This window comes from Heptranchias perlo, unplaced genomic scaffold, assembly GCF_035084215.1.
Source record: "Heptranchias perlo isolate sHepPer1 unplaced genomic scaffold, sHepPer1.hap1 HAP1_SCAFFOLD_314, whole genome shotgun sequence".
Taxonomy (NCBI): Eukaryota; Metazoa; Chordata; class Chondrichthyes; order Hexanchiformes; family Hexanchidae; genus Heptranchias; species Heptranchias perlo.
In genome coordinates, this window is record NW_027139326.1 from 30,986 (window position 1) to 45,427 (window position 14,442).

The 14,442-nt window shown below is 50.5% G+C and overlaps 1 protein-coding gene across 1 annotated transcript in view; it reads left to right on the top strand.

The window, feature by feature from the left end:
• The window catches only part of LOC137311236 (soluble guanylate cyclase 88E-like), a gene marked incomplete at both ends in the record, with an annotated part of 310,114 nt that overhangs the window by 10,408 nt on the left and 285,264 nt on the right, over positions 1 to 14,442 (top strand). Inside the window, one exon of the mRNA XM_067978554.1 lies at positions 10,050 to 10,206. Coding sequence (XP_067834655.1) covers positions 10,050 to 10,206 — 157 coding nt within the window. The remainder of the gene's footprint in view (positions 1 to 10,049; positions 10,207 to 14,442) is intronic.

The window sequence follows — 14,442 nt, forward strand, 5'->3', positions numbered from 1 at the left end:
GGGAAGTTATTTGTGTCCTCTTCCGTGAAGACAGAACCAAAGTATTTGTTTAATTGCTCTGCCATTTCCTTGTTCCCCATTATAAATTCTCCCATTTCTGACTGTAAGGGGCCTACATTTGTCTTCACTAATCTTTTTCTTTTTTACATACATGTAGAAGCTTTTACAGTCCACTTTTATGTTCGTTGCAAGTTTATTCTCATATTCTATTTTTCCCCTCTTGGTCCTTTTTTGCTGAATTCTAAACTGCTCCTAATCCTCAGGCTTGCTACTTTTTCTGGAAACTTGATATGACTCCTCTTTGGATCTAATTTCTTTTGTTAGCCATGGTTGGGCTGCTTTTCCTTTTGTGTTTTTGCACCAGAAAGGAATGTATAATTGTTGCAATTCATGCATTCGTTCCTTAAATGTTAGCCATTGCCTATCCACCGTCATGCCTTTAGATGAAGCTTCCCAAACTACCATAGACAACTCACTCCTCATACCTTCGTAGTTTCCTTTGTTTAGATTTAGGTCCCTAGTTTCGGATTGGACGACTTCACTATCCATCTTAATGAAGAATTCTATCATGTTATGGTCACTCTTCCCAGGACTGGAGAATTTTGGCTGTGAGGAAAGATTGGACAGGCTAAGGTTATCTTCTTTGGAACAGAGGGGGCTGAGGGGAGATTTAATTGAGGTGTATAAAATTATGAGGGGCCTAGATAGAGTGGATAGGGAGGACCTATTTCCCTTAGTGGAGAGATCAATAACCAGGGGTCATAGATTTAAAGTAATTGGTAGAAGGATTAGAGGGGAACTGAGGGGAATTTTTTTCCCCCAGAGGGTGGTGGGAGTCTGGAACTCACTGCCTGAAAGGGTGGGAGAGGCAGAAACCCTCAACTCATTGAAAAAGTACCTGGATGTGCACCTGAAGTGCCGTAACCTACAGGGATAGGGACCAAGTGCTGGAACGTGGGATTCAGCTGGATAGCTCTTTTTCGGCCGGCACAGACACGATGGGACAAATGGCCTCCTTTTGTGCCCGAAATTTCTATGAATCTATGATTCCAGTAGACATTTTAATTATTTTTTGTACCTGTCCATTCGCTTTTCGTGATTCCGGTACCCCTAAATCTTTCTGTTCCTCCACAGTCTATCTTTCTCAGGTCCGAAGTGGGTGACCTCACACTTTCCCACATTGAACTCCATCTGCCCCAGTTTTGCCCACTCACTCAATCTCTCAATGTCCCTTTGTAACTTTCTGCTCCCATCTACACTATTTACTGTGCCACCTAACTTAGTGTCAGCAAACTTGGATATACGGCTCTCTATTCCTTCATCGAAGGCATTTATAAATATAGTGAAAAGCTGAGACCCCAGTACAGATCCCTGGGGGACACCACGAGTCACATCCTGCCAATTGGACCACTCTCTGTCTCCCACCCCCTCACCAATTCCCTACCCATGTCAATAGGTTGCCTCCAATTCCACGAGCACTTATTTTTGTTAATAATCTTGTGTGTGGAACTTTATTGAATGCCTTCTGAAAGTCCATATAAATCGACACTCCCTGATCGACCCTATCCTCAAAAAAGTCAAATAGATTAGTCAGACATGATGTACTTTTACTAAATCCATGCTGGCTCTCTCTGATCAGCTTAGATTTGTTCATGTGCTCAGAAAGTCTGTCCCAAATAACAGATTCTAGTTTCTTCTCCAAAACTGATGTCGGACTGACAGGTCTGTAGTTACCCAGAAACTTGCCCCCTCCCTTTGTAAATAATGGGGTGAAGGATTCTAGCAGTAGACAGGATGAGAGAGAGTCTGACCCCAGTAATCAGTGTGTGAGAGGGTCTGACCCCAGTAGACAGGACGAGAGAGGGTCTGACCCCAGTAGACAGGGTGTGAGAGGGTCTGACCCCAGTAGACAGGACGAGAGAGGGTCTGACCCCAGTAGACAGGACGAGAGAGGGTCTGACCCCAGTAATCAGTGTGTGAGAGGGTCTGACCCCAGTAGACAGGACGAGAGAGGGTCTGACCCCAGTAGACAGGGTGTGAGAGGGTCTGACCCCAGTAGACAGGACGAGAGAGGGTCTGACCCCAGTAGACAGGGTGAGAGAGGGTCTGACCCCAGTAGACAGGACGAGAGAGGGTCTGACCCCAGTAGACAGGGTGAGAGAGGGTCTGACCCCAGTAGACAGGACGAGAGAGGGTCTGACCCCAGTAGACAGGGTGTGAGAGGGTCTGACCCCAGTAGACAGGATGAGAGAGGGTCTGACCCCAGTAGACAGGACGAGAGAGAGTCTGACCACAGTAGACAGGATGAGAGAGGGTCTGACCCCAGTAGACAGGACGAGAGAGAGTCTGACCACAGTAGACAGGGTGTGAGAGGGTCTGACCCCAGTAGACAGGGTGAGAGAGGGTCTGAGCCCAGTAGACAGGGTGAGAGAGGGTCTGACCCCAGTAGACAGGGTGAGAAAGGGTCTGACCCCAGTAGACAGGACGAGAGAGAGTCTGACCACAGTAGACAGGGTGAGAGAGGGTCTGACCCCAGTATAGAATCATAGAATCATAGAAGTTACAACATGGAAACAGGCCCTTCGGCCCAACATGTCCATGTCGCCCAGTTTATACCACTAAGCTAGTCCCAATTGCCTGCACTTGGCCCATATCCTTGGATACCCATCTTCCCCATGTAACTTTCCAAATGCTTTTTAAAAGACAAAATTGTACCCGCCTCTACTACTGCCTCTGGCAGCTCGTTCCAGACACTCACCACCCTTTGAGTGAAAAAATTGCCCCTCTGGATCCTTTTGTATCTCTCCCCTCTCACCTTAAATCTGTGCCCCCTCGTTATAGACTCCCCTACCTTTGGGAAAAGATTTTGACTATCGACCTTATCGATGCCCCTCATTATTTTATAGACTTCTATAAGATCACCCCTTAACCTCCTACTCTCCAGGGAATAAAGTCCCAGTCTGTCTAACCTCTCCCTGTAAGTCAAACCATCAAGTCCCGGTAGCATCCTAGTAAATCTTTTCTGCACTCTTTCTAGTTTAATAATATCCTTTCTATAATAGGGTGACCAGAACTGTACACAGTACTCCAAGTGTGGCCTCACCAATGCCCTGTACAACTTCAACAAGACATCCCAACTCCTGCATTCAATGTTCTGACCAATGAAACCAAGCATGCTGAATGCCTTCTTCACCACCCTATCCACCTGTGACTCCACTTTCAAGGAGCTATGAATCTGTACTCCTAGATCTCTTTGTTCTATAACTCTCCCCAACGCCCTACCATTAACGGAGTAGGTCCTGGCCCGATTCGATCTACCAAAATGCATCACCTCACATTTATCTAAATTAAACTCCATCTGCCATTCATCGGCCCACTGGCCCAATTTATCAAGATCCCGTTGCAATCCTAGATAACCTTCTTCACTGTCCACAATGCCACCAATCTTGGTGTCATCTGCAAACTTACTAACCATGCCTCCTAAATTCTCATCCAAATCATTAATATAAATAACAAATAACAGCGGACCCAGCACCGATCCCTGAGGCACACCGCTGGACACAGGCATCCAGTTTGAAAAACAACCCTCGACAACCACCCTCTGTCTTCTGTCGTCAAGCCAATTTTGTATCCAATTGGCTACCTCACCTTGGATCCCATGAGATTTAACCTTATGTAACAACCTACCATGCGGTACCTTGTCAAATGCTTTGCTGAAGTCCATGTAGACCACGTCCACTGCACAGCCCTCATCTATCTTCTTGGTTACCCCTTCAAAAAACTCAATCAAATTCGTGAGACATGATTTTCCTCTCACAAAACCATGCTGACTGTTCCTAATTAGTCCCTGCCTCTCCAAATGCCTGTAGATTCTGTCCCTCAGAATACCCTCTAACAACTTACCCACTACAGATGTCAGGCTCACTGGTCTGTAGTTCCCAGGCTTTTCCCTGCCGCCCTTCTTAAACAAAGGCACAACATTTGCTACCCTCCAATCTTCAGGCACCTCACCTGTAGCGGTGGATGATTCAAATATCTCTGCTAGGGGACCCGCAATTTCCTCCCTAACCTCCCATAACGTCCTGGGATACATTTCATCAGGTCCCGGAGATTTATCTACCTTGATGCGCGTTAAGACTTCCAGCACCTCCCTCTCTGTAATATGTACACTCCTCAAGACATCACTATTTATTTCCCCAAGTTCCCTAACATCCATGCCTTTCTCAACCGTAAATACCGATGTGAAATATTCATTCAGGATCTCACCCATCTCTTGTGGTTCCGCACATAGATGACCTTGTTGATCCTTAAGAGGCCCTACTCTCTCCCTAGTTACCCTTTTGCCCTTTATGTATTTGTAGAAGCTCTTTGGATTCACCTTTGCCTGATCTGCCAAAGCAATCTCATATCCCCTTTTTGCCCTCCTGATTTCTCTCTTAACTCTACTCCGGCAATCTCTATACTCTTCAAGGGATCCACTTGATCCCAGCTGCCTATGCATGTCATATGCCTCCTTCTTATTTTTGACTAGTGCCTCAATCTCCCGAGTCATCCAAGGTTCCCTACTTCTACCAGCCTTGCCCTTCACTTTATAAGGAATGTGCTTACACTGAACCCTGGTTAACACACTTTTGAAAGCCTCCCACTTACCAGACGTCCCTTTGCCTGCCAACAGACTCTCCCAATCAACTTCTGAAAGTTCCTGTCTAATACCATCAAAATTGGCCTTTCCCCAATTTAGAATTTTAACTTTTGGGCCAGACCTATCCTTCTCCATAGCTATCTTAAAACTAATGGAATTATGATCACTGGTCCCAAAGTGATCCCTCACTAACACTTCTGTCACCTGCCCTTCCTTATTTCCCAAGAGGAGGTCAAGTTTTGCCCCCTCTCTAGTCGGGCCATCCACATACTGAATGAGAAATTCCTCCTGAATACACTCAACAAATTTCTCTCCATCCAAGCCCCTAATGCTATGGCTGTCCCAGTCAATGTTGGGAAAGTTAAAGTCCCCTACTATTACCACCCTATTTTTCTTGCAGCTGTCTGTAATCTCCTTACATATTTGCTCCTCAATTTCCCGTTGACTATTTGGGGGTCTGTAGTACAATCCTATCAAAGTGATCTCTCCCTTCTTATTTTTCAGTTCTACCCATATTGACTCAGTGGGCGAACCCTCGGATATATCCCCTCTCACTACTGCCGTGATGTTCTCCCTAATCAAGAACGCAACTCCCCCTCCTCTCTTACCTCCTGCTCTATCTTTCCTATAGCATCTGTACCCTGGAACATTGAGCTGCCAGTCCTGCCCCTCCCTTAGCCATGTTTCAGTAATAGCTATAACATCCCAGTCCCATGTACCCATCCATGCCCTGAGTTCATCTGCCTTGCCCATCAGACTTCTTGCATTGAAATAAATGCAGTTTAATCTAGTCTTCCCTTGGTCTTTGCCCTGCTTTCTCAGACCATCTGTCCGGTCATGTTCTGTACACTCTCCCTTACTGCCTTTTGTTTCTGTCACCACTTTATTTCCCACTGACTTCCTGCATCGGTTCCCATCCCCCTGCCACATTAGTTTAAACCCTCCCCAACAGCACTAGCAAACACTCCCCCTAGGACATTGGTTCCAGTCCTGCCCAGATGCAGACCGTCCAATTTGTACTGGTCCCACCTCCCCCAGAACCGGTTCCAATGGCCCAGGAATTTGAATCCCTCCCTCTTGCACCATCTCTCAAGCCACGTATTCATCTTAGCTATCCTGTCATTCCTACTCTGACTAGCCCGTGGCACTGGTAGCAATCCTGAGATTACTACCTTTGAGGTCCTACTCTTTAGTTTAACTCCTAACTCCCTAAATTCAGCTTGTAGGACCTCATCCTGTTTTTTACCTATATCGTTGGTGCCTATATGCACCACGACAACTGGCTGTTCACCCTCCCCCTCCAGAATGTCCTGCAGCCGCTCCGAGACATCCTTGACCCTTGCACCAGGGAGGCAACATACCATCCTGGAGTCTCGGTTGCGTCCGCAGAAACGCCTGTCTATTCCCCTTACAATCGAGTCCCCTATCACTATAGCTCTGCCACTCTTTTTCCTGCCCTCCTGTGCAGCAGAGCCAGCCACGGTGCCATGAACCTGGCCACTGCCACCTTCCCCTGGTGAGCCATCTCCCCCAACAGTATCCAAAACGGTATACCTGTTTTGGAGGGAGATGACCGCAGGGGACCCCTGCACTGCCTTCCTACACTTCCTCTGTCTGTTGGTCACCCATTCACTATCTCCCTCAGTAATTTTTATCTGCGGTGTGACCAACTCACTGAACGTGCTATCCACGACTTTCTCAGCATCGCGGATGCTCCAAAGTGAATCCATCCGCAGCTCCAGAGCCGTCAAGCGGTCAAACAATAGCTGCAGCTGGACACACTTCCCGCAGGTGAAGGAATCAGGGATACAGGAAGGAGCCCTGAATTCCCACATCCCACAAGAGGAACATGACACGGCCCTGGGATCTCCTGCCATGACTTAACCCTTAAATTAGCTCAAGAACAACTACAATGTCAAGAGAAAAAAAAAGGAAAGAAAAACTACTTACCACTCCCTCTAAGGAGTTTACTCCTTTAAATTGTTCTCAATTTAGAGAATGTTAACTACACTAGGGACCTTGATTCACTAAAAAATAAACGCTACTTCCTATAAGACCTGCAGACCTTCCCTTTCCTTTTACTTTAGTTACTGTCGATAAGTAGAAATACTCACCTGAACCTACTCACCAATCAGGTGCCTCCCCTGTGTCGCGTCCCGATCTGATTCCTGACGTCACTTCGAACTCGGTCGCAGCTCCACTCGGCTCGGCTCCTCTCAGCGCTCTGAAATCCCGCCTTTTATCGGACGCTCCCTCCGCTCGGCTCGGCTCCTCTCAGCGCTCTGAAATCCCGCCTTTTATCGGACGCTCCCTCCGCTCGGCTCGGCTCCTCTCAGCGCTCTGAAATCCCGCCTTTTATCGGACGCTCCCTCCGCTCGGCTCGGCTCCTCTCAGCGCTCTGAAATCCCGCCTTTTATCGGACGCTCCCTCCGCTCGGCTCGGCTCCTCTCAGCTGTTCTCAGCGCTCTGAAATCCCGCCTTTTATCGGACGCTCCCTCCGCTCGGCTCGGCTCCTCTCAGCTGTTCTCAGCGCTCTGAAATCCCGCCTTTTATCGGACGCTCCCTCCGCTCGGCTCGGCTCCTCTCAGCGCTCTGAAATCCCGCCTTTTATCGGACGCTCCCTCCGCTCGGCTCGGTGTGAGAGGGTCTGACCCCAGTAGGCAGGGTGTGAGAGGGTCTGACCCCAGTAGACAGGGTGAGAGAGGGTCTGACCCCAGTAGACAGGGTGAGAGAGGGCCTGACCCCAGTAGACAGGACGAGAGAGGGTCTGACCCCAGTAGACAGGGTGTGAGAGGGTCTGACCTCAGTAGGCAGGGTGTGAGAGGGTCTGACCCCAGTAGACAGGGTGAGAGAGGGTCTGACCCCAGTAGACAGGGTGAGAGAGAGTCTGACCCCAGTAGACAGGGTGAGAGAGGGTCTGACCCCAGGAGACAGGGTGAGAGAGGGTCTGACCCCAGTAGACAGGGTGAGAGAGGGTCTGACCCCAGTAGACAGGGTGAGAGAGAGTCTGACCTCAGTAGACAGGGTGAGAGAGGGTCTGACCCCAGTAGACAGGGTGAGAGAGGGTCTGACCCCAGTAGACAGGGTGTGAGAGGGTCTGACCCCAGTAGGCAGGGTGTGAGAGGGTCTGACCCCAGTAGACAGGGTGAGAGAGGGTCTGACCCCAGTAGACAGGGTGAGAGAGGGCCTGACCCCAGTAGACAGGACGAGAGAGAGTCTGACCCCAGTAGACAGGGTGAGAGAGGGTCTGACCCCAGGAGACAGGGTGAGAGAGGGTCTGACCCCAGTAGACAGGGTGAGAGAGGGTCTGACCCCAGTAGACAGGATGAGAGAGAGTCTGACCACGGTAGACAGGATGAGAGAGGGTCTGACCCCAGTAGACAGGACGAGAGAGAGTCTGACCACAGTAGACAGGGTGTGAGAGGGTGTGACCCCAGTAGACAGGGTGAGAGAGGGTCTGACCCCAGTAGACAGGGTGAGAGAGGGTCTGACCCCAGTAGACAGGGTGAGAGAGGGTCTGACCCCTGTAGACAGGGTGTGAGAGGGTCTGACCCCAGTAGACAGGGTGAGAGAGGGTCTGACCCCAGTAGACAGGGTGTGAGAGGGTCTGACCCCAGTAGACAGGACGAGAGAGAGTCTGACCACAGTAGACAGGGTGAGAAAGGGTCTGACCCCAGTAGGCAGGGTGTGAGAGGGTCTGACCCCAGTAGACAGGGTGAGAGAGGGTCTGACCCCAGTAGACAGGATGAGAGAGGGTCTGACCCCTGTAGACAGGGTGTGAGAGGGTCTGACCCCAGTAGACAGGGTGTGAGAGGGTCTGACCCCAGTAGGCAGGGTGTGAGAGGGTCTGACCTCAGTAGGCAGGGTGTGAGAGGGTCTGACCCCAATAGACAGGGTGAGAGAGGGTCTGACCCCAGAAGACAGGGTGAGAGAGGGCCTGACCCCAGTAGACAGGACGAGAGAGAGTCTGACCCCAGTAGACAGGGTGAGAGAGGGTCTGACCCCAGGAGACAGGGTGAGAGAGGGTCTGACCCCAGTAGACAGGGTGAGAGAGGGTCTGACCCCAGTAGACAGGGTGAGAGAGAGTCTGACCTCAGTAGACAGGGTGAGAGAGGGTCTGACCCCAGTAGACAGGGTGAGAGAGGGTCTGACCCCAGGAGACAGGGTGAGAGAGGGTCTGACCCCAGTAGACAGGACGAGAGAGAGTCTGACCACAGTAGACAGGACGAGAGAGAGTCTGACCCCAGTAGGCAGGATGAGAGAGGGTCTGAGCCCAGGAGACAGGGTGTGAGAGGGTCTGAGCTCAGTAGACAAGGTGAGCGAGGGTCTGACCCCAGGAGACAGGGTGAGAGAGGGTCTGACCCCAGTGGACAGGGTGAGAGAGGGTCTGACCCCAGTAGACAGGGTGAGAGAGGGTCTGACCCCAGTGGACAGTGTGTGAGGTGGTCTGACCCCAGTAGACAGGACGAGAGAGGGTCTGAGCTCAGTAGACAGTGTATGTGAGGGTCTGACCCCAGGAGACAGGGTGGGAGAGAGTCTGACCCCAGGAGACAGGGTGAGAGAGGGCCTGACCCCAGTAGGCAGGGTGTGAGAGGGTCTGACCCCAGTAGACAGGGTGTGAGAGGGTCTGACCCCAGTAGACAGGGTGAGAGAGGGTCTGACCCCAGTAGACAGGGTGTGAGAGGGTCTGAGCCCAGTAGACAGGGTGTGAGAGGGTCTGAGCCCAGTAGACAGGGTGAGAGAGGGTCTGACCCCAGTAGACAGGGTGAGAGAGGGTCTGACCCCAGTAGACAGGGTGTGAGAGGGTCTGACCCCAGTAGGCAGGGTGTGAGAGGGTCTGACCCCAGTAGACAGGGTGTGAGAGGGTCTGATCCCAGTAGACAGGGTGTGAGAGGGTCTGAGCCCAGTAGACAGGGTGTGAGGGTCTGATCCCAGTAGACAGGGTGTGAGAGGGTCTGAGCCCAGTAGACAGGGTGTGAGGGTCTGAGCCCAGTAGACAGGGTGTGAGGGTCTGATCCCAGTAGACAGGGTGTGAGAGGGTCTGAGCCCAGTAGACAGGGTGTGAGAGGGTCTGAGCCCAGTAGACAGGGTGTGAGGGTCTGATCCCAGTTGACAGGGTGAGAGAGGGTCTGAGCCCAGTAGACAGGGTGTGAGGGTCTGATCCCAGTAGACAGGGTGTGAGAGGGTCTGAGCCCAGTAGACAGGGTGTGAGGGTCTGATCCCAGTAGACAGGGTGTGAGAGGGTCTGAGCCCAGTAGACAGGGTGTGAGGGTCTGACCCCAGTGGACAGGACGAGAGAGGGTCTGACCCCAGTAGACAGGTTGTGTCTGGGCCAGCCCCGGGTCTGCTGTCCTTTCTTCTCTCAGGCTGACCCTGACCATTTCTCTGATTTCCCTGATGTTGACAGGTGGAGACTATCGGAGATGCCTATATGGTGGTAGCCGGAGTCCCGGAGAAAACCAAATATCATGCCCACAACATCTGTGACATGGCACTGGACATGGTCCAATCGATAGACAGCCTCAAGGACCCATCCACAGGCAGGAATATCCAAATCCGTGTTGGTGAGTATGGGGGAGTGTACAGATTGGTGTGGGTGATTGTGAGTGTACTGGGGGAGTGTACAGATTGGTGTGGGTGATTGTGAGTGTACTGGGGGAGTGTACAGATTGGTGTGGGTGATTGTGAGTGTACTGGGGAGTGTACAGATTGGTGTGGGTGATTGTGAGTGTACTGGGGGAGTGTACAGATTGGTGTGGGTGATTGTGAGTGTACTGGGGAGTGTACAGATTGGTGTGGGTGATTGTGAGTGTACTGGGGAGTGTACAGATTGGTGTGGGTGATTGTGAGTGTACTGGGGGAGTGTACAGATTGGTGTGGGTGATTGTGAGTGTACTGGGGGAGTGTACAGATTGGTGTGGGTGATTGTGAGTGTACTGGGGAGTGTACAGATTGGTGTGGGTGATTGTGAGTGTACTGGGGGAGTGTACAGATTGGTGTGGGTGATTGTGAGTGTACTGGGGAGTGTACAGATTGGTGTGGGTGATTTTGAGTGTACTGGGGAGTGTCCAGATTGGTGTGGGTGATTGTGAGTGTACTGGGGGAGTGTACAGATTGGTGTGGGTGATTGTGAGTGTACTGGGGGAGTGTACAGATTGGTGTGGGTGATTGTGAGTGTACTGGGGAGTGTACAGATTGGTGTGGGTGATTGTGAGTGTACTGGGGGAGTGTACAGATTGGTGTGGGTGATTGTGAGTGTACTGGGGGAGTGTACAGATTGGTGTGGGTGATTGTGAGTGTACTGGGGAGTGTACAGATTGGTGTGGGTGATTGTGAGTGTACTGGGGGAGTGTACAGATTGGTGTGGGTGATTGTGAGTGTACTGGGGGAGTGTACAGATTGGTGTGGGTGATTGTGAGTGTACTGGGGGAGTGTACAGATTGGTGTGGGTGATTGTGAGTGTACTGGGGGAGTGTACAGATTGGTGTGGGTGATTGTGAGTGTACTGGGGAGTGTACAGATTGGTGTGGGTGATTGTGAGTGTACTGGGGGAGTGTACAGATTGGTGTGGGTGATTGTGAGTGTACTGGGGAGTGTACAGATTGGTGTGGGTGATTGTGAGTGTACTGGGGAGTGTACAGATTGGTGTGGGTGATTGTGAGTGTACTGGGGGAGTGTACAGATTGGTGTGGGTGATTGTGAGTGTACTGGGGAGTGTACAGATTGGTGTGGGTGATTGTGAGTGTACTGGGGGAGTGTACAGATTGGTGTGGGTGATTGTGAGTGTACTGGGGAGTGTACAGATTGGTGTGGGTGATTGTGAGTGTACTGGGGGAGTGTACAGATTGGTGTGGGTGATTGTGAGTGTACTGGGGAGTGTACAGATTGGTGTGGGTGATTGTGAGTGTACTGGGGGAGTGTACAGATTGGTGTGGGTGATTGTGAGTGTACTGGGGGAGTGTACAGTTTGATGTGGGTGATTGTGAGTGTACTGGTGAATGCACACAATGGTGTGTGTGAGTGTACTGGATAACGTACAGGTGGTGTGGGTGAATATGAGTGTACTGGGGAAGTGTACGGATTGGTGTGGACGAGTGTGAGTGTACTGGGGAGTCATGCATTCATATTATGGCACAGAAGGAGGCCATTCGGCCCATCGTGTCTGTGCTGGCCGAAAAAGAGCCACCCAGCTTAATCCCACTCTCCAGCACTTGGTCCCTATCCCTGTAGGTTACAGCCCTTCAGGTGCACATCCAGGTACTTTTTAAATGAGTTGAGGGTTTCTGCCTCTCCCACCCTTTCAGGAAGTGAGTTCCAGACCCCCACCACCCTCTGGGGGAAAAAAACTTTCCTCAGCTCCCCTCTAATCCTTCTACCAATTACTTTAAATCTGTGCCCCCTGGTCACTGACCCCTCTGCTAAGGGAAATAGGTCCTTCCTATCCACTCTGTGTAGTCCTGTCATAATTTTGTACACCTCAATTAAATCTCCCCTCAGCCTCCTCTGTTGCAATGAGAACAACCCCAGCCTATCCAATCTTTCCTCATAGCTAAAATTCTCCAGCCCTGGTAACATCCTCGTAAATCTCCTCTGTACCCTCTCTAGTGCAATCACATCTTTCCTGTAATGTGGTGACCAGAACTGTACACAGTACTCAAGCTGTGGCCTAACTAGTGTTTTATACAGTTCTAGCATAACCAAGTCAGAGACTGTGAGTTGGGACTGAATGGTGTGAGTGTGAGTGTGAGTTGGGACTGATTGACGTGAGTGAGTGTGAGTTGGGACTGAATGGTGTGAGTGTGAGTTGGGACTGTTTGGTGTGAGTGTGAGTTGGGGCTGATTGGTGTGAGTGTGAGTGTGAGTTGGGACTGATTGACGTGAGTGAGTGTGAGTTGGGACTGAATGGTGTGAGTGTGAGTTGGGACTGTTTGGTGTGAGTGTGATTTGGGACTGATTGGTGTTTTGGACTGATTGGCATGAGTGTGAGTCGGGTCTGATTAGAGTGAGTGTGAGTCGGGACTGATTGGTGTGAGTGAGTGTGAGTTGGGACTGAATGGTGTGAGTGTGAGTTGGGACTGTTTGGTGTGAGTGTGATTTGGGACTGATTGGTGTTTTGGACTGATTGGCATGAGTGTGAGTCGGGTCTGATTAGAGTGAGTGTGAGTCGTGACTGATTGGTGTGAGTTGGGCTGTTTGGTGTGAGTGTGAGTTGGGTCTCATTGGCATGAGTGTGAGTTGGGACTGTTTGGTGTGAGAGTGAGTTGGGGCTGATTGGTGAGATTGCGGGGTGAGTTGTGACTGATTGGCGTGAGTGTGAATTGGGATTGATTAGTGTGAGTGTGAGTTGGGACTAATAGGTGTGAGTGTGAGTTCAAACTGATTGGTTTGAGTGTGAGTTGGGACTGTTTGGTGTGAGTGTGAGTTGGGACTGTTTGGTGTGAGTGTGAGTTGGGACTGTTTGGTGTGAGTGTGAGTTGGGACTGATTGGTGTGAGTGTGAGTTGGGACTGATTGGTGTGAGTGTGAGTTCAAACTGATTGGTTTGAGTGTGAGTTGGGACTGTTTGGTGTGAGTGTGAGTTGGGACTGATTGGTGTGAGTGTGAGTTGGGACTGATTGGCGTGAGTGTGAATTGCGATTGATTGGTCTGAGTGTGAGTTGGGGCTGATTGGTGTGAGTGTGAGTTCAAACTGATTGGTTTGAGTGTGAGTTGGGACCGTTTGGTGTGAGTGTGAGTTGGGACTGATTGGTGTGAGTGTGAGTTGGGACTGATTGGCGTGAGTGTGAATTGAGATTGATTGGTCTGAGTGTGAGTTGGGGCTGATTGGTGTGAGTGTGAGTTCAAACTGATTGGTGTGAATGTGAGTTGGGACTGTTTGGTGTGAGTGTGAGTTGGGACTGTTTGGTGTGAGTATCAGTTGGGACTGTTTGGTGTGAGTGTGAGTTGGTTCTCATTGGTGTGAGTGTGAGTTCAAACTGATTGGTATGAGTGTGAGTTGGGACTGATTGGTGTGAGTGTGAGTTGGTTCTCATTGGTGTGAGTGTGAGTTCAAACTGATTGGTATGAGTGTGAGTTGGGACTGATTGGTGTGAGAGTGAGTTGGGACTGATTGGCGTGAGTGTGGGGTGAATTGGGACTGTTTGGTGTGAGTGTGAATTGGGATTGATTGGTGTGAGTGTGAATTGGGGCTGATTGGTGTGAGTGTGGGTTCAAACTTATTGTTGCGAGTGTGAGTTGGGACTGTTTGGTGTGAGTGTGGATTGGGACTGATTGGTGTGAGTGTGAGTTGGGGCTGATTGCTGTGATTGTGAGTTCAAACTTATTGTTGTGAGTGTGAGTTGGGACTGTTTGGTGTGAGTGTGAGTTGGGACTGTTTGGTGTGAGTGTGAGTTGGGACTGTTTGGTGTGAGTGTGAGTTGGGACTGATTGGTGTGAGTGTGAGTTGGGATTGATTGGTGTGAGTGTGAGTTGGGACTGATTGGTGTGAGTGTGAGTTGGGACTGATTGGTGTGAGTGTGAGTTGGGATTGATTGGTGTGAGTGTGAGTTGGGACTGATTGGTGTGAGTGTGAGTTGGGATTGATTGGTGTGAGTGTGAGTTTTTTTTAATTCGTTCATGGGATGTGGGCGTCACTGGCGAGGCCGGCATTTATTGCCCATCCCTAATTGCCCTTGAGAAGGTGGTGGTGAGCCGCCTTCTTGAACCGCTGCAGTCCGTGTGGTGACGGTTCTCCCACAGTGCTGTTAGGAAGGGAGTTCCAGGATTTTGACCCAGCGACGATGAAGGAACGGCGATATATTT